General features: G+C 35.5%; 1 protein-coding gene and 1 long non-coding RNA gene across 2 annotated transcripts in view; one reads left to right on the top strand and one right to left on the bottom strand.

Moving 5' to 3' along the window:
• Positions 1-223: 223 nt before the first annotated feature.
• Positions 224-26,822, bottom strand: part of tex2 (testis expressed 2) — a 53,712-nt gene continuing 27,113 nt past the window's right edge. Inside the window, exons 4-13 of the mRNA XM_022671410.2 lie at positions 23,930-24,130; positions 22,146-22,464; positions 20,455-20,708; positions 19,357-19,500; positions 18,247-18,346; positions 10,735-10,855; positions 7,556-7,660; positions 7,140-7,349; positions 5,366-5,486; positions 224-3,870 (exon numbers count right to left, since the gene is read on the bottom strand). Coding sequence (XP_022527131.2) covers positions 3,715-3,870; positions 5,366-5,486; positions 7,140-7,349; positions 7,556-7,660; positions 10,735-10,855; positions 18,247-18,346; positions 19,357-19,500; positions 20,455-20,708; positions 22,146-22,464; positions 23,930-24,130 — 1,731 coding nt within the window. The 3' untranslated portion in view covers positions 224-3,714. The remainder of the gene's footprint in view (positions 3,871-5,365; positions 5,487-7,139; positions 7,350-7,555; positions 7,661-10,734; positions 10,856-18,246; positions 18,347-19,356; positions 19,501-20,454; positions 20,709-22,145; positions 22,465-23,929; positions 24,131-26,822) is intronic.
• LOC125784460 (uncharacterized) lies at positions 15,948-17,680 on the top strand. Its single transcript, XR_007427273.1, has 3 exons — positions 15,948-16,166; positions 16,369-16,471; positions 16,683-17,680. It is a non-coding gene; the product is annotated as an uncharacterized LOC125784460 (long non-coding RNA).

Below are 26,822 nucleotides of genomic sequence, written 5' to 3' on the forward strand. Positions count from 1 at the left end.
AGGAACGTTACTTAAAAGCATAATAGTAATTGTAATAGAAAATATATACAAAAATATTTAAGTAAATCTGCTAAAATGTCAAAAATAAAATGGGTAACACTTTGCAGTTAATTTTGCCAAAGCGTCTAATAATATTTACAAACACGTTAGCAACTTTTTTATTCCTTAAAATGTGAAAAATAATAATTATTAATTATTAATTAAGGATATATTAATGAAAGTTATTATAATGTTCAAATTCTTATGAGCGCATGATTGGTTAACCTGAACTTCATTTTAAATTCAATATTTTCCTAAATACAAAATAAACAGTTCATGTCTCCAAACCTTTAGTTTCATTATGTTTGTCTAATTTTTACGTTTTTATTTTTAAACCTGCAGAATTTGGGTTTGATTCCTGATCTGGAATTATTAAGTGGAGTAGAGAGAAAACAATTTTTAGAATTTAGAATTAGAAGTTATTTTACTGCTGAAAAAAGGGTTTTGTATCACCTACACCTAAAGCCTGTATACAGTACAAAGCATTTTCAGAGGTTTAACTACTTAAAGCAAGGTGCTACTTAAAGGCGTTAAAAAAATATAAAACATTTTTTTTGTTTGCTAAATAATTCCACCTTTTTTTTCATAGTTTGAATGAGTTTGGTATTAATCTACAATACAGGACATTTTAAAATAATTAAAAAATACAGAATTTACGGTGAATTAAATCTTCTGTCTGGTTCTATACTTGCTCCTCGAATGGAGAAATGGATTATAGGTACTCTCACAATGAGATAAACTGTATTTAATGGTATAAAACAAAGTAAATTGTTATTAGTGATGCACAAATTTTATAAAACATAAAAAAGTCCACCACTGATTGGATCAGGACATTAAATGCATGTTAATTCCAGGTGTGAAGGACTGTTTACCAGCTACTGTATATCAACATGTCAAACAGTAACATATACGTTCAGAGATCACTGGAATTAACAGAGTTATAATAATTAATATCCAAATAAAACAATATCACAGATCTTCAATAACTCATAAACACAACCTCAGACAGAACACAAGCTTTTGTTTTAGAACTTCAGTAAAAAGCACAAATGAAATCTAGAAAAACGACCAGAAATAAAAACGGAGATGATCAGGCGATGATTTCTACATTCAGATGGCTTCTCCATATTGCACAATGATATACAAGTTCATGGCAGAGAGAATTTTATTTGATTTTTAGTGTAAAATTCCATCGTTTCCGTCGATTTCTTCGGCACGGAGGTGGAGGTGCCGCGTCATTTTTCCAGACGGCTGCAGAAAGGCAATGGTTGAGAGAAGACACTCGGGGTCCACAGAAAGCGGCGTGTTCGTACCCCCTGCACCAGCCAGCTCGGGTAGGGACGCGTTTCAGGGGGGGTGGGGACGTAGCTGGTGTCCTTTAGCACAGTGAAACTGATCTAATTGCATAATTAGATGCCACATACAGCGGAGCATAGAGGTTTCTGGACTGTTCGTGAAGTATTTTCTATATTTTTGCAAAGATTTGACCTAAAACTAAACTAAATATTAGAAATACTATTAATGTATAGAGGGTAATGAATAACAATAGGTAATATTGATCTACTTTTAGTCTTTTGACTAAAATATATAATAATTTGTCACATTTTAGTCTTTTGGTTATAATTAGTTTTAGTCTAGCTTTAGTCAATGAAAACAAACAGCATTTTAGTCTAGTCAATATTTTTTGCAAAGATTTGACCTAAAACTTTATCGAAATTCCTAAAAAACATAGATTAGCAGAATCAAATCAAACAAATATGATACAAATATTAGACTCGCTATTAATTTATTGAGAGAAATGATCCGGTATTACGTATCTGTGACAGTTTACATTTGGACAGGTGATTTTGATTTAGTTTTAGTCTTTTTACTGAAATGTATAATAGTTTTAGTCACATTTTCGTATTTTGGTTATTATATATGTTTTAGTCTAGTTATAGAGGGTAATGATCCTGCATTACGTGTTTTAATTTTGACAATTTTGGTAGTTTAATTTTAGTTTTAGTCTTTTGACTAAAATGCATAATAGTTTTAGTTACATTTTAGTCTTTTGGTTATTATTAGTTTTAGTCTAGTTTTAGTCGACAAAAACAAACAGCATTTTAGTCATGAGCTGCATCTCAAGAGAACAATATGGGCCATGCAGCAAGACAACGACCCAAGCACATGTGCACATGTGATCATACCAAAAAACAAAGAATAAAGAAGAATTAATTTTGAATTTCGTTTTGAAATCGGGACAAGTCAAGGTCTTGAGCTTAATCTAAAAGAAATTATATAGGCGGGTGTTTAGTAAGGAGGAGAAATGGGCGGGGCTAAAATTCCTAATTCCTAATCAAACAACAGTTACTGGAAACGTTTAGTTGCTAGAAACAGAATACAGCTCAGGAAAAAAATAAGAGAGCGCCTAAAAATGATGAGTTTCTTTGATTTTACCAAATTGAAAACCTCTGGAATATAATCAAGAGGAAGATGGATGATCACAAACCATCAAACCACCAAACTGAACTGCTTGAATTTTTACACCAGGAGTAAAGCAGCATAAAGTTATCCAAAAGCAGTGTGTAAGACTGGTGGAGGAGAACATGATGCCAAGATGCATGAATTAAAACTGTGATTAAAAACCAACCAGGATTATTCCACCAAATATTGATTATTTCTGAACTCTTAAAACTTTATGAATATGAACTTGTTTTCTTTGCATTAGTTGAGATCTGAAAGCTCTGCATCTTTAGTTCATAGAACAATGTTCATTTTACTCAAACATAAACCTATAAATAGCAAAATCAGAGAAACTGATTCAGAAAGTGACTTTTTTCCCCAGAGCTGTATATAATTTTTCTCACTTAAAAAATGAGTCTAAATAATATATTATTAATTAATTTCATTTGTTTGATTCCACTGGTTCTTCTTTCTAGTTCTACGTTTTTGTGAAAAATGTCAAATGATCAAATTTTACACAGAAATATAGAAAATTAGTCATTTTTCTCCAAAAACTCTTACGCACCGCTGTAGATGCCTCCTCAGGCAGCAATGTGATTGGCAGAGGTCGGTGGCGGCAGGTACTTTCTTTTCTATATGTATGTTGATGTTGATGTTGGTTTTATTGGTTATTGATGCTGTAAATCACATTTTTTTCCGATGCGAAAAGCAGATCAGCATGGCACACAAATCTGATAATCTCCCGAATCGCTTTACAATCTGAATTAAAAATTCATTCATCCATCGTTTAGTTTACATTATTCAGAGATCGCTGTGCTGCAGGGCACTGAATTCAGACTCTTTATCCTGGATTAAGTTCGTTCGCTCCCGGGTTGATGCCATGGAGGCCAAGATGGCGCCTAAACCCACCTGGAAATGAGAGGTAAAAGCGCTGGAGCAGTGAGGCGTCGCGTATAGCATACAGGTGATTGGTTCTATACGCTGCTTTTATACGTTCTTCCATGGATCCATCCATTCCCCTGCTGTACGATACTTCACATTACACCAATACCAATATAAAAGTGTTCATTTCCAGCTTCTTCCTGTAATAAATGCATTATTAATATGCATTTAGACCCAAACGAGCTTAAAACCACTTGAGTAAACAGTGAGGATGATTACCCTCCCCATTACCCAGCAGGCACCACCAGTATCCAACACATTCCTCAGGTTTTCTGCAGTTTTCCAGCAGGTTCACAGCTCTTCTGCAGGATCCTCCAGGTCCAGGGTCGCCTCAGATTTCACAGCATCAGAAATCACAGTAACCAAGTTCAGGTTGGACCGCGTGTCCATGGCAGAGTGCATGATGGGAAGCCATACGTCGTCCATGTTTGGCATAACAAATATTTTCTGTAAAAAATTAACAGAAGAAAAGTCATTATTAGATAAGAACAGATATAGCTCTGGAAAAAATTTAAGATTTTCTTTTAATTATTTTGTCTTTTTATCTTTTATCCCTTTCATTTTAATCATTTACTCAATTTCATCCTTTTATTTGTTTTATTACTGATTTTACTTTTGACCTTTTACCTTTTTATTTCATTTATTTCTTTTAGTTATCCATTTATTTTTTTATAATTTTCTTACTTATTACTATTTATTTTAGTTCCATCATTTACTTTGATCCCACTTTATAATAAGTGTCCCTAAGTACTATGTAGTTACACAGTAACAATACAGGTAACTACAGTGTAACTACTGATGAAGTACACATTGTTACAGATTAACTACAGAGGAACAGTTTATGTAATTACACATGTGTACTAGCGGGAGTGTACTTACACATGTCAAAATTAACCTTAATACACATGTGTAATTACATAACCTGTACCTCTGTAGTTAATCTGTAACAATGTGTACTTCATCAGTAGTTACACTGTAGTTACATGGATTATTACCGTGTAACTACATAGTACTTAGGGACACTTATTATAAAGTGGGACCATCGCTTTGTTTTATTGCTCTATGTTTTAGCCTGTCTGCATATCCTTCTATTTTTAATTATTTTATTTTTTCTTAATTAAATCTTACGTTCTTTGCTTGTTTTTATAATTTAAACTTAATTTTCAATCCCTTTATGTACCCTCAATGTATTTACCGAGTGGAAATACAGGTTGATTGATTGAATCAGTTTCTCTGATTTTGCTATTTATAGGTTTATGTTTGAGTAAATTCTATTCTATTTATTCAACTACAGACAACATTTCTCCCAAATTCCATTTACATAATTTGTTTGCAGAAAATGAGAAATACAAGTTCATATTCATAAAGTTTCAAGAGTTCAGAAATCAATATTTGGTGGAGTAACCCTGGTTTTTAATCACAGTTTTTTTCATGCATCTTGGCATCATGTTCTCCTCCTCCACCAGTCTTACACACTGCTTTTGGATAATTTTATGCTGCTTTACTCCTGGTGCAAAAATTCAAGCAGTTCAGTTTGGTGGTTTGATGGTTTGTGATCATCCATCTTCCTCTTGATTATATTCCAGAGGTTTTCAATTTGATAAAATCAAAAGTAAAATTAAAGAACCTCATCATTTTAAGTGGTTTCTTTTTTTTTCCAGAGCTGTAAGTGAATATACACTATCGGTTAAAAGTTTTAGAACTCCTTGTTTTCTTCCCTTTATTGTTGTCTTATAAGCTCTTCAGGTCCGAAAATCTATTGTACAAAATTTTGCTGTAAGGAAATCAAATTAACTTAAAGCTAAATTTTTTTTTTAAAGAGAATAGGTCATTTTTAGCAAAAAAAATCACTGGTTAACAGCTTACAGCTGGTCTGTTGTGATGGAAATATACTGAGCTAAATACATAACCCCTCCCGGAAAAAAACTGAACCCGGCTGTACCTGAAACTCCTGATCCAGTTTTTTCTCGATCCAGTCGGTCACGTGGGCGAGCGTGACCTCCCTCTCCCCGAGTTTGGGTCGGGCCTTCAGCTCCAGGTGTGGTGGACTTCTGAATCCATACCTGCAGATCAACAACCGGTTACTGAGTCTAGAAACTGATATAATCCCCAGATCTACCAGAACGGCAGTGATGTAAACAAGTATTACACTACATTACACATTTCTAAAGTGTTTACACAACTACAGTCGTTTGCTCTGTTCTGAAGAAGTTAAGTGTTCTCCTCTTGGTTTGGTTTAGTGTTTGTGCTTGTTTTGGCTTGGCATGGTGTTTTTTGGCTTGATGTGGTTTGGGTTTGGTTTTGTTTGGGTTTGGTTTGATTTGAGGGTTGGGATTGTTTTGGTGTTGTTAGCTAAAGGTGTGGTTTAGTTTGGTGTTGTTTGGTTTGGTTTGTTAGGGCTTGGTTTGATTTGTTTTTGATTGGTTTGATGATGTTTGTTTTGAATTCTTTAGGTTTGGTTTAGTTTGGCTTGATGTGGTTTGGTTTGTGTTTGGTTTGTCTTGAGTTTGGCCTTGTTTGGTGTTGTTTGGTTTGGGTTTAGTTTACTTTGGCTTGATGTTGTTTGGATTGGTTGGGTTTAACTTGTCTTAATTTTGATTGGTTTGGATTGTTTGGGTTTGCTTTAGTTTGGCTTGGTGGTGTTTGGTTTGGATATGTCTGGTTTGGGTTTACCTTGGTGTTGTTTGGTTTGGTTTGTTTGGGTTTGGCTTAATGTGGTTGGGTTTGGTTTGTTTGGGTTTGGCTTGGTGTTGTTTGGTGTTCTTTGCTTTAGATTTGGTTTGGGTTGGTGTTTTTTGGTTTGGAAATGTCTGGTTTGGGTTTGGCTTGGTGTTGTTTGGTTTGGTTTGTTTGGGTTTGGCTTGGCGTTGTTTGGTGTTCTTTGCTTTAGATTTGGTTTGGGTTGGTGTTTTTGGTTTGGATATGTCTGGTTTGGGTTTGGCTTGGTGTTGTTTGGTTTGGTTTGTTTGGGTTTGGCTTGGCGTTGTTTGGTGTTCTTTGCTTTAGATTTGGTTTGGGTTGGTGTTTTTTGCTTTGGGTTGGTGTTTGGTTTGAATTGTTTAGGTTTAGTTTAGTTTGGATTGATGTTTGTCTTTGTTTGGTTTGGTGTTGTTTGGTTTGCATTGTTTAGGTTTGGCTTGGTTTGGTGTTGTCTGGTTTGTTTGGTAACAGCATTAGATGTTATCTTGACATAAAAATTTGTCATCTGATGTCATGACCAACATTCAACCTGTAATTAACGTCTACTGACGCTGGTGTTGTTTTGGTTTGGTTTGGCTTGATTTTTTGATTGGTGATATTTGGAATGTTTTGGTTTGATGTTGTTTGTTTTAAATTGTTTGGGTTTGTTTAATCTTGGCTTGATTAGGTTTGATTTGTTTTGTTTGGATTGGCCTTAATTAGCTTGGACTTGCACCAAACAGTAATTTCTCTCTTTCTCTCGTTATTAAAGCCAATAATTCTCTCTCTTACCCTGTCAATTTAAAAAACAAAAGCGCAAAAGCTTTAGAATGTTTTTTAATAGCACCAAATACCAGCATTAATCAAAGTACCCATTTTTAGTTCTAAATACTGTAGAACCATATTTTTTCTCAGCCTGTATCTCATATAACCAGCAGAGGGCGCACAGAGAACACGTATAAAGGCTTCAGACCAGCTTCATTCATGTAAAAGGCGAACAGTGCAGCAGAAATATGAATAAACTGATCTGAACTCACCATATCCTGTCTGTAGGGGGCGGCGGGATGTTGACGGCCAGCGTCCCCCGGCACTCCTGCACCTCCACCGTCAGGAGCAGGGGGGTGTTGGACACCTCCTCCATCTTCTTCTTGATGAACTCCGTCTCCGTGGCCTTCTGGAAGTACTTGGACTTGGCGATCTTGTCCACGAAGCGCATGATCTTGCTGGGACGATGTCCCCCGACGTAGCTGCGGGGGGACGAGGGGACAGTGAGTCAGGGTCATCACTTATTCATTTATCTCTTTCTCTCTGCTTTCGGGGCGATTTCTGTTCCTGGACCTTAGATTAATGTTTTAATGTAGATTAAATAAATTCTGGAACTCTGGAAAACTCAAAGACATCTGATTCCCAAACTGTGAAATAATTATCAGCTACAGCAGCTCTTCATACTCACCCCTCCACTCCTGATATCTCAGGATCTTCTGCTGGATCCTCTTCATCAGAAGATCCAGCACTGGACGACTCCTCATCACTGTCAGCCAGGCAGTACGTGCGCGGCCTTCACCTAAAAATAAAAACATAAACTATAATATATAGTTTCTCTGATTTTGCTATTTATAGGTTTATGTTTGAGTAAAATGAACATTGTTGTTTTATTCTATAAACTACAGACAACATTTCTCCCAAATTCCAAATAAAAATATTCTCATTTAGAGCATTTATTTACAGAAAATGAGAAATGTCTGAAATAACAAAAAAGATGCAGAGCTTTCAGACCTCAAATAATGCAAAGAAAACAAGTTTTACGAGTTTTAAGAGTTCAGAAATCAATATTTGGTGGAATAACCCTGGTGGTTTTTAATCACAGTTTTAATTTCATGCATCTTGGCATCATGTTCTCCTCCACCAGTCTTACACACTGCTTTTGGATAACTTTATGCTGCTTTACTCCTGGTGCAAAAATTTGATGGCTTGTGATCATCCATCTTCCTCTTGATTATATTCCAGAGGTTTTCAGTTTGGTAAAATCAAAGAAACTCATCATTTTTAAGTGCTCTCTTTTATTTGTGTCCAGAACTGTATAAATTAAACAATTAAACAGCTTAAACCCTATTTGGACTTAAGGCAAAAGGGATGGACTTGCCAACTACATTAAATCATTTTAAATTTAAAAAATATATACGTATATAAAATTACAGTGAATAAAAGATAAAAATAGATAATAGATCAAATAAAACTTGAGGTTTAATTGATAAGAAATTAAGATAAAAAGAAAACAAGAGATTAATAAACTCAAAAATCAGTAAAGATTAAACTAAAACAAACTTACATTGTGCAATACAAATATTAAAACTACTAATAATAAACTACAATGATAAAAGATAACAATAATACAAAACTATTCAACAAATGAAAAACTAAGAAAATTACTAAAACAAGAAATAAGAGCTAAGAATAAACAAGTGTAGATTTTCTATTTTATTTTATTACAGTACATTGTTCACAGTGTGTTCTGTATATATGTAATGTGACGATAAACCTGATTTGATTTGATTTATATTATTTAATACTTATATTTGAGGTTTACGGCTAATTTTACAGAAAGTAAAAGGCGGGTGAATATTTACTAATAAAAATGACTGTCATGGCGAATTTAATCGTAACTAAAATCAGCTCTGGAAAAAAATAAGAGAGCACTTCTATGATTTTACCAAATTAAAAACCTCTGGAATATGATCAAGAGGAAGATGGATGATCACAAACCATCAAACCACCAAACTGAACTGCTTGAATTTTTGCACCAGGAGTAAAGCAGCATAAAGTTATCCAAAAGCAGTGTGTAAGACTGGTGGAGGAGAACATTAAACACCAGGGTTATTCCACCAAATATTGATTATGTCTGAACTTTTAAAACTTTATGAATATGAACTTGTTTTCTTTGCATTATTTGAGGTCTGAAAGCTCTGCACCTTTTTTTGGTAGTTTCAGACATTTTGCATTTTCTGCAAATAAATGCTCTAAATGACTAAAATATTTTTATTTGGAATTTGGGAATTTGCTACATAAGCGCTATCACTGATCCCATCTGGCCCTTCTGTTGATCAGCGGTAGATTAGTACGCCCACACTCCACAGCAGAAATGGAGTTATTATATTATATTATTTTATTAATGCACACAGAGCTGCAGATCTCAGATCTCAGGGTTAGGATCAGATTTTCAGAGCTGCAGCAGAAATACAGCGTCTATAAAACAGACAGACAGGAGGGTTTAATAAACCTGAGCACCAGACTCAACTCACCAACAACCCAACAGTTCCACAGAGGATCCACAGAGAGCAGAGGAGCAGAGGAAAGATGGAGAGACGGAGAGAAGAAAAGAGAAACAAACAAAGAAACATCAAGTTACAACAAAGCAATCAAGAAATCTTACTTTCAGTGATTCTCAAAATCAAAATCCAACAGTTTAAATCAGGGCTGTTAAGTAAATTTTCTGTCAGAAAGACTTGGTTCAGACTTCCAGCTCCGACCCGGATAGAGAGCTTTGTTTGTTTAACTCTCTCTTTCCATTTGTCTCTGTCTCTCTCTATTTGTTTATCTCTCTCAGTCTCTCTCTCTGTTTCTCTCTCTTTCTATTTGTTTCTCTCTCTCACTCAACCTCTCTCTGTTTGTTTGTATATCTTCTTCTCTCTCTCTGTTTGTTTCTCTGTTTGTTTTTCTCTCTCTCTCTCCATCTCTCTCTCTCTGTTTGTTTCTCTCTCTGTTTCTCTCTCTGTTTCTCTTTTTTTTCTCTCTCTCTCTTTCTCTCTGTATTTGTCTCTCTTTATCTCTCTGTTTCTCTCTCCGTCTCTCTCTCTCTCTCTGTTTGTTTCTCTCTCTCTTTCTCTCTCCATCTCTCCCTGTTTGTCTCTCTTTTTCTCTCCATCTCTCTCTGTTTGTTTCTCTCTCTGTCTCTCTCTCTCTCTCTCTCTCTCTCTCTCTCTCTCTCCGTCTCTCTGTTTGTTTCTCTCTCTGTTTCTTTCGCTCTCGCTCCGCCTCTCTCACAGTTTGTTTCTGTCTCTCTCTCTCCGTCTCTCTTTGTTTGTCTCTCTCTCCATTTGTTTCTCTCTTTCTCCGCCTCTCTCTCTCTGTTTGTTTATCTGTCTATCTCTCCATCTTTCTCTCTTTGTTTCTCTCTCTCCGTCTCTCACTCCATTAGTTTTTTTCTCTCGCTTTGTCTCATTTTCTCGATCTCCCTCTTCCCATATCTCTCTGTCTCTCTGTTTTCTCTCTCTCAGTCTCTCTATTTGTCTCTCTCTCTGTTTGTTTCTCTCTATCTCTGTCTGTTTGTCTTTCTCTTCATTTGTTTCTCTCTTTCTCTCCATCTCTCTCTGTTTGTCTCTCTCTTTCTCTTTCTCTCTGTTTGTCTCTCTTTCTCTCCATCTCTCAGTTTGTTTCTCTCTCTCTCTCAGTATCTCTCTTTCTCTCTCTGTCTCTCGGTTTGTTTCTCTCTCTGTTTGTCTCTCTTTCTCTTCGTCTCTCTGTTTGTTTTTCTCTCTGTCTCTCTTTGTTTTTCTCTTTCTCTCCAGCTCTCTTTGTTGGTCTCTCTTCATCCTTCTCTCTCTCTGATGATGGCGTGCAGGACTGAACTCTTACCCCTCTTTTCCCTGCTCTCCTAAACCCTCTCCCTCCTTCCCAAGCCGAGCGAGGTTCATCTTCGTCTCCAGAGTCATCAGAAAAGATCCGTTATAGGAGATCTCCAGATCAAACCACAGACCTGCAGAAGAGGAATAATAATAATCAATGATTATTATACAGCTCTGGAAAAAAATAAGAAACAACTTAAAAATGATGAGTTTCTTTGATTTTACCAAATTGAAAAAAGAGGAAGATGAATGATCACAAACCATCAAACCACCAAACTGAACTGCTTGAATTTTTGCACCAGGAGTAAAGCAGCATAAAGTTATCCAAAAGCAGTGTGTAAGACTGGTGGAGGAGAACATGATGCCAAGATGCATGAAAAAAAACTGTGATTAAAAACCATCAGGATTATTCCACCAAATATTGATTATTTCTGAACTCTTAAAACTTTATGAATATGAACTTGTTTTCTTTGCATTATTTGAGGTCTGAAAGTTCTGCATCTTTTTTGTTATTTCAGTCATTTCTCATTTTCTGTAAATAAATGCTCTAAATGAGAATATTTTTATTTGGAATTTGGGAGTAATGTTGTCTGTACTTTATATAATAAAACAAATGTGTTAATTTTGCTCAAACATAAACCTATAAATAGCTAAATCAGAGAAACTGATTCAGAAACTGAAGTGATTTTATCCGGAGCTGTATTTAGAGTGAGTAGAAGAGAGATTGGCACACTCCAAGGATGCTATGCTGCCTATTCATATTAATGGGTGTCACTTTTATTGGATTATTACAGTCAAACCCATTTATAAAACTTATATATATATATATACTGTATATATATAAAACTTATTTTTTCCATATGTCAGCAGCAGAAATCAATATTTGGTGGAATAACCCTGGTTGGTTTTTAATCACAGTTTTTTTCATGCATCTTGGCATCATGTTCTCCTCCTCCAGTCTTACACACTGCTTTTGGATAACTTTATACTGCTTTACTCCTGGTGTAAAAATTCAAGCAGTTCAGTTTGGTGGTTTGATGGTTTGTGATCATCCATCTTCCTCTTGATTATATAACAGAGGTTTTTAATTTGGTAAAATCAAAGAAACTCATCATTTTTAAGTGAAATCTTATATATAATATTTTCAGAGCTGTACTACTACTCTTGTGAAGATGCTCCCTCATTGACATCACTATAATCACACTGTCGCTTCCTGCGGCTCCGTCCTAAATGAGGAAACACTTCCAGCCCTCACTGTCACGAACACCACTCCCCCCCACCAGCCCGTGAAAGGTCAATTCTCAGACACGCTGCTCTCTGATTGGCTCAGAGCTATTGCTGATCCTTTGAGCAAGGCGGTCGGCGGCTTCCTGAGCATCAGTGGAAAAGTTCACTACCCCAACGTGAACTCAGCTACACACCAACAACCAGCACTAATACCACTTTACTACAACTTTACTACTGTACACAACACAAGCCTTATGTTCACCATGTCCAGAAGAAGCTCCGCCCACTTCTCTACTACAATACAGAGTTACTATATTATTCACTAATACCACTTTACTACAACTTTACTACTGTACACAACACAAGCCTTATGTTCACCATGTCCAGAAGAAGCTCCACCCACTTCTCTACTACAATACAGAGTTACTATATTCACTAATACCACTTTACTACAACTTTACTACTGTACACAACACAAGCCTTATGTTCACCATGTCCAGAAGAAGCCCCGCCCACTTCTCTACTACAATACAGAGTTACTATATTCACTAATACCACTTTACTACAACTTTACTACTGTACACAACACAAGCCTTATGTTCACCATGTCCAGAATAAGCTCCACCCACTTCTCTACTACAGTACAGAGTTACTATATTCACTAATACCACTTTACTACAACTTTACTACTGTACACAACACAAGCCTTATGTTCACCATGTCCAGAAGAAGCTCCGCCCACTTCTCTACTACAATACAGAGTTACTATATTATTCACTAATACCACTTTACTACAACTTTACTACTGTACACAACACAAGCCTTATGTTCACCATGACCAGAAGAAGCTCCGCCCACTTCTCTACTACAATACAGAGTTACTATATTCACTAATACCACTTTACTACAACTTTACTACTGTACACAACACAAGCCTTATGTTCACCATGACCAGAAGAAGCTCCGCCCACTTCTCTACTACAATACAGAGTTACTATATTCACTAATACCACTTTACTACAACTTTACTACTGTACACAACACAAGCCTTATGTTCACCATGACCAGAAGAAGCTCCGCCCACTTCTCTACTACAATACAGAGTTACTATATTCACTAATATATACACATATATATATATATATAATTTTTTCTCTTAATATCTGCTCCTTTTTTAATCCGAAAGGTTTTTCCTTTGGTGATAAAATACCTGTAAGATCTGATAATAACTGCACTGACTGTACAGATTAAATCCTTTTATCGACTTAAACCGAGACACGAGGGGTGAGAGAACACGAAGTGAAAATGTTCACTAATCCCAGTCGTCTCATTATGAGTTATATCCTGAGCTCACAATATTTTATTCTACAGCGATTACAGTTATTATTAACAAAACAGCAGGTTTAAAAATTTAAAAACTCTTAAAATGTATAGATTGTAGATTATATTATTTAAAAAACATGTTGTATGACATTAAATGACACATATCATAGGACATTAGATTAGTATTGTGTCCCATGACTTTTGCCATATGCCATGAAAGCTAAAGAATGCTGCATGGACCTGTGGGATATGTGGGCGGGGTCTCCTGCTTTGAATCTGGATGTGATTTCTGCATTTCTGACAGAGTAACTTGTACTATTGTTCACATGGACAATTGTAGCCAGATGCTGCCAGCGACCATCATTTACCAGATTGCACTGTTCAGTGTGGGTGCTAATATTAGCTGTATATGGTGTATTTTATAAACAGTAACTTATTAAAACCCTTTTTTTTGTAAAAATAATAGTAGTGTAACAAAATTTAAAAAATGTAACAAAAATCTACCACAAAACAAAAAAGTGCAGCATATTTAGTGTGCAATGTTCAAAAAGTGGAGAGGTCTTTAGTAGATTTAGGCAGTAAACTATCTATCTATCTATCTATCTATCTATCTATCTATCTATCTATCTATCTATCTATCTATCTATCTATCTATCTATCTATCTATCTATTATAGAGCTAACTGTTCAGTTTATAGATTAATTAGAGCAGTAGACTGGTAGAGGAGGTGCTAGGGGTTTTATAGCAATTCTGCACTCACAGAAATGATTCATGGCAGAGTTAATTTTTATGCATTTACATCTATTTGACTTTATTTAAAAGCTCATATTTTCTATATTTATGCATTTAAATTTATTATTATCTAGATAATTTAACCAATTCTAAAATGTATTGAATGTAATTAGTTAATACATACTAACATGGTTTAAATAATCAGAGCCCTAAAACAAACAAGAACCTGTTATGTAAAATGTATGTGATTGGTTTTCATAAAAGTTATGAGAAGTGAAATGGGGAAAATGGAAACGATGTCCTGCCAGTAGGTGGCGGTAATGCCCCTTTACGTTGGTTGCCAATTGCTATAAAACTCGAAGAAGAAGAAGAAAACTATTATGGTCTGGACTGGCAGTTGAATGTGGCTACAACTTACGTCCATGTGAGAAGGTAAGCAATCCAAGACATGTTGTATTACTGCCAAATGTGACCTAAATGTGTAGTTTATTTCATATTACACAAATATTCCTTCATTTATGTAAGTTAGTGTGTGCTTATTTTAAGCAGTTTTATCTTGGCCACGTTGCTGTTCCAGACAATGCCATTAGCATTAGAGCTAACAAACTAGCTATTACATGGCATCTTGGCTAATTCGGTAATACAGCTCGATACTGAACTAAACTAACCCTTTCCAGTTTGTTTTAATGTCAGTTAAAATGACTACTATTAACATTAAACGAGCCAGATGGCATTCCCTTTGTCCACAACATTTAGCCTATTCATTTTATATTATGTTAGGCTCTGTCTGTTTGCTTAAAGATTAAATGTGATTGTTTTGCAAATGCATTTTTATGAAAAAAATAGTGTAGATCAAAGATGTAAAGATTTTCATATAGTAAAGTGAGCTTTTCAACTACAATTATCTAAACTAAAAAACTGAACAAGAGTCATGAATCAGGACTGTCAGCTAGCTATTGTTAGGTGAGTGACTGCCTTTTAGAGTACTATATTTAAATTTTATATTTTATTTATTTATTTACTGGCTTGGGTTACAGAACTTAATGTTAAATTCTTCTCACTGATATTCTTTTTTCTCCAGGTACCTAGTATTTTTCTACTTTTCCTATCCTGTTTTCTCACCTCCATGTTGCAACATAGATTTAGTAAGTATAAGTTAAAAAATGTACATGTCAAAATGTAGGTCATATTGTAGTTAGTATGGACTGTAAATAATAATTTGGATAAAATGTTTACAATTCCAAATGTTTAGAGTAAGCATGTTAAAACATTAAATGGTTGATTTCACAGTACAACGAAACTCCTTAGGCTTACACATTTTGATTTTGGACAAGGTTGGATGTGTTGGTTTTTCAGGTATTTTCAGCTCATTTTACAGATGATCTAATTGATTCATTGTTCTTTTTCTTCATTTACAGGTTCTGCAAATTGTGTGACAGTTCATTACCTACTAGGTATGAGTTAGGTATGGATGGTCAGACAGACAACCTGATCAACCTGAGTGGAGTAAAGCAAGGTGCTGGTGTGGTGAAGAAGGTAAATGTAACTGACATTGTTAGCCTCAGCTTCTGTGTGTTAGTTTGTCTTTGTCACTGACAAGCATAAATTATGTTTTCTTTTTGTAGAATGAAGACATCAATGTGAGGTGTAATTGTGTGCTGAGCTGTCTGAGCATCTACCTCAGTGAAGACCTGGACATATTGGTTAAAGAATACATGGTATGTTTGATTCTTTGTTCTTATTCCTTTTTTATGTAGTTTACAAAGATAATGTTGTTTTCCTCCTTAAGCAGACCATTAATGTTTAGGATTGCTGCCCATGAAGAGAAACAATGGGATATTTTTTGTTTTTCTCTGTCAAAAGGCAGCTGAGGATCTGAGGCAGTACATAAAGCTGAAGCCAGATGTCAAAGGGTAAGTCATAAAGCAGTGTAGTTGGAAACATGAATTGTTTTTGCTTTTGGGGTGGATTATTAACTAGATTATTAACTTTCCAACAGGTGAGCGGTAAATGGGGAGACAGAAGATTAGGATAAACAATGGTTGGTCCTTTCTCTTCCCTATCATCCTCCCTCCAACTCAACCATAAGTGAAGGTTTGGAGAGGGTTGGATAGGAGAGGAGTAAACCTTACCCTTATCCAGGAGCTTATGAGAGAGGAGGTGAGTAGAGAAGGCAGAGAGAGGGTAGAAGAGAGGGAGAGGTTTGCCTCCTTTCCTTCAATTTTCCCTGCATCAAGGAATGTTTATTTTATATCTACATAACTGATCTTTCAACAAAATAAGTGGGGGTTCCTGATTCTGTATTTTTATATATCTACGTATTTTTAGTTGGTGTTTTGTTAATTGTATTTTTTTCTGGCAGGTCAAAGGCTTCATTGGGAAAGGAGCAGTCTCAACAGTCTCGCCAGAAATCCCTGTATTGAAGTGAGGAGATCAACCTCAGTGGGGGATCAACCCAGAAACATGTAAGAGCTAGTCTGCTACTGTAAAGGATAATTGACAGTTTTAATTGTTGTTGTCACCTTGACAGAAAAGTGCACAATTTGACAGTAGTCAAGACAGAGTGTGTATAATCTCATGTTAACAAGAACACAAAATGCATCTTAGATCTGCTTAGATTTTGGTGGTCATTGTTAGGGTCACACAGAACATCATTCTGTTCTCTTTATATTCCAGGACATTGAATCCAGAGAGGCTGAGGCTCGCATTGCAGAGAAGACTATGGGCATCTACACTGTCTGAGCAGAGGGACATTGTTCTGATTGTCCAGGTGATGGACGCTTTGCTGATGTTGGTGTTGTGCTGGATGGCCTGGACGTTCTCCTTAACCTGAAGAGTGTCAGCCATGCATGCGTGCTGCTTTATGGGCAGATTTATGCACTCAACTTGAGCTATCCAAAAAGCCTGAAGCGTACATTTGAGGTGTACCAGAAAACCCTGATTGACCTGGACTCAACTAAGCTTACACCAAAAGTGCATGCACTGAAACTCAAATTGTTCCAGTCATTCGGTTGGCAAATACCACCTCCCCCACACACAGTAAGACCGGATTTTGTTAAAATGGTCCCTTGGTTCTTGAAGGTTACGCCAGGGAAATAGCTGTTTAATAAATTTGTACCTTGGTTGTCGAAGCATTCAAATTTTGTTGAAAGATCAGTTATGTAGATATGAAAAACTGTTCATTGATTCAGGGAAAATTGTAGGAAAGGAGGCAAACCTCTCCCTCTCTTCTACCCTCTGCCTTCTCCACTCACCTCCTCTCTCTGAGCTCCTGTAGGGGTAAGGTTTACTCCTCTCCTATCCAACCCTCTCCAAACCTTCTCATTGGGGATGGGTATTTTCCAGATTTTTTTTCAACACCTCATTGGTAGAATCCGCAGAGCCCTGACATCTAAAACGAGGCATTAATAACTTTTAAAAATGCACAAGTTTATTTAAAACAAAGTTTACAAGTTTTTACTACTGCCAAAGTCAATTTTACACTGGAGTTCTCCATGTTTGTTAAACAATATTTGTTAAACAAAAAAGTACTTCAGTAATATTGAAGGAAAATTTTTGACAAACTTGGGTCAAAAGTATGACTGATGTGATTTTAAGAAATTATAATTTTGTGTCTCTTTTATGTTCGGCTTTATTATTAATAAAGCTTTGTTTAATCAACAAGAGGGTCTGATTGTTCTTATTATAATTGTACTGATTGGAAATGAATTACATAAATGTGATGCCTTTTGATTCATTTGGTTTATTCCTTAAACATAGACGTTTAATTCAAATAAATATATGCAATTCATTTTGAATAGGTAACCTGGTTACGCTTGTTATAATTCAAACTGTATATTTTATGTATTTAAAATAAATACACTCATTATTGTTATTAATTTAGAGTAATTATACTTTATTAATACTCATTACATAAACCTGATTATTATGCATTTAAAATAAATAAGCTGTATTACACGAATGCATATGCATCACATACGGCCTATTTGATAGGTTTGTGTTAAAATTACTAAAAAAAAGTAAATGGGAATTTGTCATGTAATAAAATTACATAAATCTTAAAAGTTAGGGTTAAATATTTCTGTGAGTGTGCAATGACTTTTCAGATTTAGCCTAAAGATCCAGTCAATGGCTAATCCATATGTGTAATCCCAGTTTTTAGGTGCAGGATTTATTATATGTATGTATTTTATTACAAGTGCATCATCATATCATTATATACAAGTAGACAGTGTTTTACCCTGATGGTCGACTGAAGGCTTGGAGGATCTCAGGATCTTGGGTATAGCCATGCCCATGTCCAGCTCAGTCAGCGTGAGCTCGTTCATGAAGTACGGCAGCTAAACACAGAAAACATTAGAGTTTTAAACTCAAAGCAACAAGATACCCAAAAGACAAAGTCAGGAAAACAATTAATTAACCTTTACATGAACTTGTAGGTACAATAAATTAAGAATGACCCTAATTCCAATGCAGCTGAGCATTTACAATAAACAAAGATTGAAACTAATAAAAAAAAAAAAAGTATGCAATCATGTGAAATGGACAAAAAAGGGAGAGGAATGTAAGCATCTAATAAAAAACTAATATAAAAAGAAAAATCTGAAATAAAAGTAAGAGAGTAAAATTAATATGAAAGCAGACATAAAAAAACAATGAAAAAAATATGAATAATAAATAAATAAAAAATAAGAGTATGAAAAGTAAATATTGAAAAAAGAAAAATGTAAGCATCTAATAGAAAATTTATATAAAATGATTACATTATGGTTAACCAAAATAAAAGTAAGAGCGTAAAATTAAATGAAAGCAGATATAAAAAAAAACAATGGAAAAATATGAATAATATATGTATAATAAATAATAACAGTATGTAAAGTAAATATTGAAAAAAAGAGAATTGTAAGCAGCTAATAAAACAACTGATATAAAATGATAAAATTAAGGTTTAACCTAAATAAAAGGAACTAATAAAAAACTAATATAAAAAGAATAAATGAAGGTTTAACTGAAATAAAAGTAAGAGAGTAAAATTAATATGAAAGCAGATATAAGAAAAAAACTATGAAAAAATATGAATAATATATAAATAATAACAGTATAAAAAGTAAGCATCTAATAAATAAAAGTATATAAAATTATTAAATGAAGGTTTAACTAACATAAAAGTAAGAGGGTAAGATTAAAAGGAAAGCAGATATAAGAAAAAAGGAAAAAATATGAATAATATGTAAATAATAAATAATAATAGTATGAAACGTAAATATTGAAACAAAAAACACAACTACAATTTTTAAAGTAAAATAAGAACTAAAGTTACTGTAAGTTACAGAGCTGGAGAGGTACTGACCCGGATCTTGCTCAGCTTCATCTGGATTTTTTTGGACACAACATCAGCCCAGTACTTCTCCCTGAGGAAGTCCCAGAAGATACGACCCAGCAGAGCATTAACCCAGGCCTCAGACCCGGCCTCTGAACTCAGACCATCCGGAAACTGAAAAACATGACGATTCAATTAATGCAGGACAAATATAAAGACCCCCCTGGCTTTTAGATGCATCTGGAGACGGTTAAAATAAAGCTTTAGTGATGAAACAAATATAGAATAATTTTACATTAGTAAAAGTAAGTATTTTCTACAAAAACAAATACCAGAAAAAACACAGAATTACCTTTTTTGTATTAATTCATAACTGCATAAATTAACCCAAAAGAGCACAGTGTGTCACAGACCCTTTAAAACATGATGAAGAAAGAAAGCTGATTTCTGTCTGTAATTCACAGAAAAGAAGACTTTCAGAGTCTAATATTCTACTATAAAATCTATATAGTAAATAAAGTCCAATTACCTCCAATTACCTTATCCAATTATTATTATTATTTTTGCATCAGCTTATATTGCATTCGAAGCCTGTGTGTCATATTTTTTATTTTTTGAAAACCATCACTAAACAGTAAAAAAACAGGATTAAAAAGTGTTTTAAATCACATTAAACGAGTAAAAATTAGCTGTTACTCTCAAATATATATAAATATATATAAATAACTCATGAAATCCATACAAAAATATTGTGTACTACAGCTCGGTTACAAACATTTCAACAATAAAAATGCTTTAATCAAATGTTTTAGATTCCATATAAACAGTTCTGGACTGATTTCTAGAACAAAAGTTAAATTGTAACTTATGAAACAGCTCTTTTGTTATTTACATTACATCCTAATCTTAGCCTAAAAATATCAAAAGTCATGTTCCCACAACAAGAAAAGAACAAAAATGAGCAGCTCACTGAATTTATTTGATTAAATTTGGAATAGTAGCCAAAGAAAAATTTAAAGCAATTTAAAAAACTACAATTAAAAGTACCTAATTCTTGTCCTATAACTTTAGAAATGCCAGTATCTACAGTTTTTATTTTTTATTAGTATATTAATACTCTATCGGTACCTTCTTGACGGTCCGCGGGCTGCTGTCCGTGCTGTGGGCGGGGCTGGCAGTAGGGCTCCCTGATGATTGGCTGATGTATTTGGCCATGTAGACGTTGTAGTCCAGAACTTTCTGTTTGGCTCCGCCCCCCGGGTCTTTCTGCCGGGTCTGAGACTGAGACTGCAGCAGGTCGTCCAGGCTGCCCCGGCTGCTGCTGCGACTGTGAGAGAGAGCGCCTGATTGGCTGCTGCTGCGCCCGTGGGAGGGGACAAAAGCTGTTGGTGGAAATTAGATAAAGAATTGTGAATATCTTGAGTTCACACCAAAAGCAATGCATGTAAAAGTTTGCGAACTTATAAAAGGACCGAAGGGAACTTCTAAGCAACTAAAGGCCCAATTTCTCCTACTGGCTAATGCTAAATTCCACCATCAGGAGAACATAGAACTACAATAATGTGCATTGGAAGATGTGCAAGGATGAAGGAAAACTCCAAAGGTGGCATTACGTACAAAAAGAAAAAAAAATGTGTGGCCACAGTTTGGGTTTCCTTAATAAATAAATGTTCAAATATAATATTTTTTGTTTAACTGGTTTCTCTTTATCTACTTTTAAGACTTATCGAAAATCTAATGATGCTTTATCATTCAAACAATCTATCTATCAATCAATCAATAAATCTTAACTTTGGCTCTACATTGAGAAAAACCCTCATTTTTAAAGTAGCCGAGCATTTACAAAAACAGGGGTTGACTAGCCAATGAAAATGATAATAAAATTGAATAATTTAAAATTAAAAGACATTTAAAATAACAGTGAATTAAAAAGATAAAGATAGATACAAAAATAAGGGTGTTATAGGGTAAAATAATTGATATAAAATTTTTCATTAAGATAAAAAGGAGATAAGAGATTAATAAAATAAAAAAACAGTAAAAATTATGCTAAAACTAACTTACATAGTACAATAAAAATATTATTGCTAATTATAAATGTCACATCTTAGCCTGTGTCTGTCTCGTGTCTTTTCTTTTTTTTGGTCCTTCCTACTCCTGTCCTCTGTTTTTGTTTTGGTTTTGTCCCCGCCTTAGCCTCACCCTGTCATCTGTAATTCCTTCTGTCTTATTTGTAACCCCGCCCCCTCGTTACTTTCACAGGTGTCTCTTGTCTGTGCCTGTGCATAAATACCCCATGTGCTCCTTTGTTCTCTGTCGTGCTTTTTGTTTGACCCTGTCTGGATGTTTTTTCTGTGTTTTTGTTTTAAATTCTGGTTCGCTTGCTTTATATTGTTTGAATCTTTGTTTATTTATTTAACTTCTTTGTTTGTTTAGACCTGGTTTAGACCATTTGTTTTATAGTCTTTGTTTTTTAGTCTTAGTGTTTTAGTCTTGGTCTCAATTATAATTTTTTTAATGTCACATCATAAAACCAAGCTGCATTTGCATCCTGCATCCAATGCATTACAATAAATAATAAAAAAACAATTAAAATGAGTTAAAAAGTAATAATATAAAACTATTAAAAATAAAATAACGAAAGAAATAAATTGAGAAATATAAGATAAGAATAAATATTTAGCTCATATTTAGTCAGAAATGTGTAAAATTCATAATCACCACTGTAATATTGTTGCAGTTTTCTTTGCAATGCGTTCTGGTTTTTAAATTTAGCTCATATTTAACTATAAATCATGAGGTATTGATCGTGATCTTACGTGAGGGAAGGCCTGGAGGTTTTTTAATCTCAGCTTTGAGTCTGGAGGCGAGCAGCATTCGTCTGAACCACTCCTCCTTCTCCCGGCCCGTCCTCCCGAACAGGAACAGGACAGGGTCTGAGGACGGTCTCCTGTTGTCCTCGGTTCCCGCTGTCCCCTCGCTCTTCTCCACCGGGGCGGGAGTCTTCTCCTCCGCGGGGTCGGGACGCTCCCCCTGGGCTTTGGACATGAAGTCGTCCTGCTTGGCCAGCTCGATGCAGATTGGGTATTTCTTATTCCACACTCGCTTCCTCGCCAGACTGTGGGGAACCAGGTAGATCTGCAGAACCAGGAACAGCACATTTCAGGTGCTACCATACTGTGGGTTTCACACCAAATAATTAATAACTAAACATCCCTTAGAACAGAAAACAACAGGGGTTTGCAGGGCTGTATCAGTTCGTACCACTTTTTTCCAATCAAATTGTTAACTAAACTAATAATTCAGAAGGTGTTTCTGAGACAAACTTAAAACAGAAACACATCCCATTACACAAACCTCTTAAGGAAGGGGTATGAGATGCATTTAAAAATGCAGATAAAAATCCAATTGATCACTCAAGTTACTTCAGTAGGTGGTCTGAGATGAACTTAAAACTGATACAAATCTGATCGATCACTTAAACCTCTTTAGAAAGTGGTCTAAAATGCATTTAAAACAGATACAAATCAAACCAATCAAAACCACTTTAGGAATTGGCCTAAGACAAAATTATAACAGACACAAATCCATTATTAAAACCTGTTGAAGAGGTGGTCTGAGACGCATTTAAAACAGATCCAAATCTAATTGATCATTCACACCTCTTCAGGAGATGGTCTGAGATGAACCTAAAGGTGTTATTCCATTGTTTTTTATTCATTTTTAAATGTCTAGTTGTGTTTCTAGTATGAATGAATGCCATGTGAGCTGGTTGTTTTTTTTTGTGAACAAAAAAATGCTCCGGTGATCCGGTATAACACTTCTTTAGTCCGGTGGAGGAGTGTGGTGGGCGGGGAGAAACGAGCATTTCGGCTCTTGCTTATAAATATTCATACTTACAAACATATCGGCTCTGATTGGACAAATGTTTTAAAATAAAGACATTTTTACACTAATAACAGTATTTACAATGTCTCTGTAAAACGCCAAATCCACCGGAGATCCTATGTATACCTATAGTTCGTTACATACAAAGATGGGCAAAGTCCAGGTCCAGAAAGTGAAGTGCACCCTGAAGTGGATTTTTACTATTAATCAGTGTAAACAGAACTGTTCTGAACATCTAAACACCTATCTATCTCAACTGTACTTGGCTGGTGGTGTTTTTCCTCCATAGACTAATTCTAACCATTTGTTCTTAACTCTGAATTACTGGGTAAAGTATATAAACACTGATGTGTTATTCGCACAAATAACACAGGAATGAACTGCATGCTGTTCCTAGCGCTGTTAGTCATCTCCTATCTGACGAGACGGCGTCGCTGCCCGGCTTCAGCTCTGCCTGTGGGCGGTCCCGACCCGAGGTGGGCGGGGCAATGAATACTAATTCACGGGTTGATGTAGACACGGTGCTTTTCCTGATCGACTCGTTTTTTCTGAATATTTTCTTTTACTAGCTGCTGCAGACAATGAGGAAGAGGATGAGGAAGAGTTTCATCATGTGCAGCATCATAAACAACTCAGAGACCTGCTGTTTTAAGAAGAAGAGGAGTTTTTTCTATTCCTGTAACAAAAGCCCACATGGTGACCGTTAGTGTCTCACCTTGCTGCTGGTCAGGTCGTAGATCTTCTGGCTGATGTAGGTGACGTCGGGTTTGGGCTCGCTGAAGCTGGCCCGGCGGGGGATGTTGCGGTTGGGTTTGGAGAGGCGGAGCACGGAGCCCTCCAGGCGTACGTACACTGAGTGGGTGAGTGTGGCGTGATACGACTCCGGGTCATAGCTGTGGATCTCATTCATCCAACCCTAAACACACACAACATGCATATAATTATTTTATAATAAAGCAATCTCTTCTATTTCTACATCTACAGGGTTTGGAGCATAAAACTGAAACACCTGGTTTTAGAGCACAATAATTGATTGTGGTGACGGACAGTTCTGGTGGAAACAGGAGAGTTGAGGTGCACATTGAATTCTGCGTGATTTGATCAGCCGTGGTTTTATGTTTTTTTTTTATAAAATCCGGGTTAGCACCCGAACATCCCTTTCAGACAGCTTCCTCTTACAGCGTCCACAGTTAATCCTGTTGGATGTGGTTGGTTCTTCTTGGTGGTGTGCTGACGTTACCCTGGATACCGTGGCTCTTGATGCATCACAAAGACTTGCTGTCTTGGTCACAGATGCTCCAGCAAGACGTGCACCAACAATTTGTGAATGTGATGATATGATAAATATCATGATACAGGGGTTAATATTGAAGTGATCTAGTGAAGGAACACATAAGGACTCTGTAGTAACTTAAAAGTGTTAAATAACTGTGCAACAATGAAAACTCTTATAACTCTTAAAACTCTGTAATCTGGATTAGAACATTACTCAAATATTCACTATTCACTGTATACCTGTAACTCTACCTCTTCACCACTTTACTTTAACTGATGCTCTCAAACACTTTATTAAGAGACAAGAAATTCAAGTAATTAACTCTTGATGAGTTCAGCACAGCTGTTAACTGAAAGCCTGAATTCCAGAAGATCCAGCAGAGAAAATCCAGCAGAGATCTGCAAAGTTGTCATCGAATCAAGAATGTAAAATATAAAACATATTGTTTTTTTTAACACTTTATTGTTTAATAAATAATTCCACATTTTTCTTAATAGGTAATAGTTCAGTATTAATCTACAATGCTGTGAAATAAACTGTAATCGTGGTTTTATGTGAGTTATTCTGAGGTTGTCATATATTGAAAATCTGCAACCCCACAGAGAACAGAATAGCCTATATCTATATTCAGCACTCACACGTCCTCTCTCTACTCTATATATACTGTTCTCTCTCTCCGTCTTTCAGACTTACTCTCCATCTCTCTCTCTCTCTCTCTTTTTTCACATATATATATATAGCCTGTAGCCCACACACAGGTTCAGTACACTGCATAAGCTCACAGGTCATTCACGCCTACACCCATACACACACACACACACACACACACACTAGGGATGCACTAAATATATGCTGACTACAAATATTTGGACACATTTGGTGTTTGGCCAAATACAGGTGCATCTCAAAAAATTTGAAGATTATCGTTGAAAAGTTACTTTATTTCAGTAATTCAGTTCAAAATGTAAAACTCATATTTAATATAGATGTATTAAACACAGAGTGATCTATTTTAATCGATCATTAATTTTATTGTTGATGATAATTATGGCTTACAGCCAATAGAAACGCAAAGATCAGTGTCTCAGAAAATTTGAATATTATATATTAAGAACAATTGGTACTTTCTGCAGTGCTGGCAGTGTTCCCGGTCCTGCTGGAAAATGAAATCCATAATCCAATCTCCATAAAAGTTGTCAGCAGAGGGAAGTGTATGTATTATACGAGTTTCAGATTTTGAACTGAATTACTGAAATAAATGAACTTTTCAAGGATAATCAATTTTTTGAGTTGCACTAGTAAGGTGTAAAGATTTGATCATTTATTTAAACAATTACTAATTAAGGCCATTTTCACACCTGTAGTTCTGTAGTTGGTTTATCTGGTCTGAATTAGTTGATGAGTTTTTTTACTTGGAGCGTTTTCCCGACATTTGGTTTGGTTTGTTTTCACACAGGCAAAAACTTAAACGCACCAAAATGGGCCTCAACAAACCACACAAATTCGCTGATGCACTTTAAAATGATGAGTTTCTTTAGAATATAATCAAGAGGAAGATGGATGATCACAAACCATCAAACCACCAAACTGAACTGCTTGAATTTTTGCACCAGGAGTAAAGCAGCATAAAGTTATCCAAAAGCAGTGTGTAAGACTGGTGGAGGAGAACATGATGCCAAGATGCATGAAATTAAAAACTGTGATTAAAAACCAACCAGGATTATTCCACCAAATATTGATTTCTGAATTGGTTGGTTTGCTTGCCTTGTCGGAATGGGTCTGTTTACAGACCCTGTATCTTAATACGCAGCACACTGCACTCTGTAATTGAGCGTATTTAAAGCTTTAGTAGAGCACTTTTCCAGGTTTAGATCTCCTGATCATCAGACTGTGCTGCTCCACAGCGTCTACTATCTGTATGATGAATTGCATTTTTATTTTCCTCTCGCAGGTAAAACACTGTGTTTGCAAATCTGAGGAGAATAAACGGACACACGGTGCATGATGGGTAAAATTCCACAGCAGAACAGCTGTACACCCCGGCCGCCCGCAGCTTCCTTTTGTTTAAGGTCAGGAAGCCTGCCGCTAACACGCTAACGCTAAACCAAATACAAACAGCATATTGAAGGATAGAATAGAAGAGTACTAGAGTACTTTGCTATTTATAGGTTTATGTTTGAGTAAAATGAACATTAATGTTTTATTCTATAAACTACAGACAACATTTCTCCCAAATTCCAAATAAAAATATTCTCATTTAGAGCATTTATTTACAGAAAATGAGAAATGACTGAAATAACAAAAAAGTTGCAGAGCTTTCAGACCTCAAATA

This window comes from Astyanax mexicanus, chromosome 19 (genome assembly GCF_023375975.1).
Source record: "Astyanax mexicanus isolate ESR-SI-001 chromosome 19, AstMex3_surface, whole genome shotgun sequence".
Classification (NCBI taxonomy): Eukaryota; Metazoa; Chordata; class Actinopteri; order Characiformes; family Acestrorhamphidae; genus Astyanax; species Astyanax mexicanus.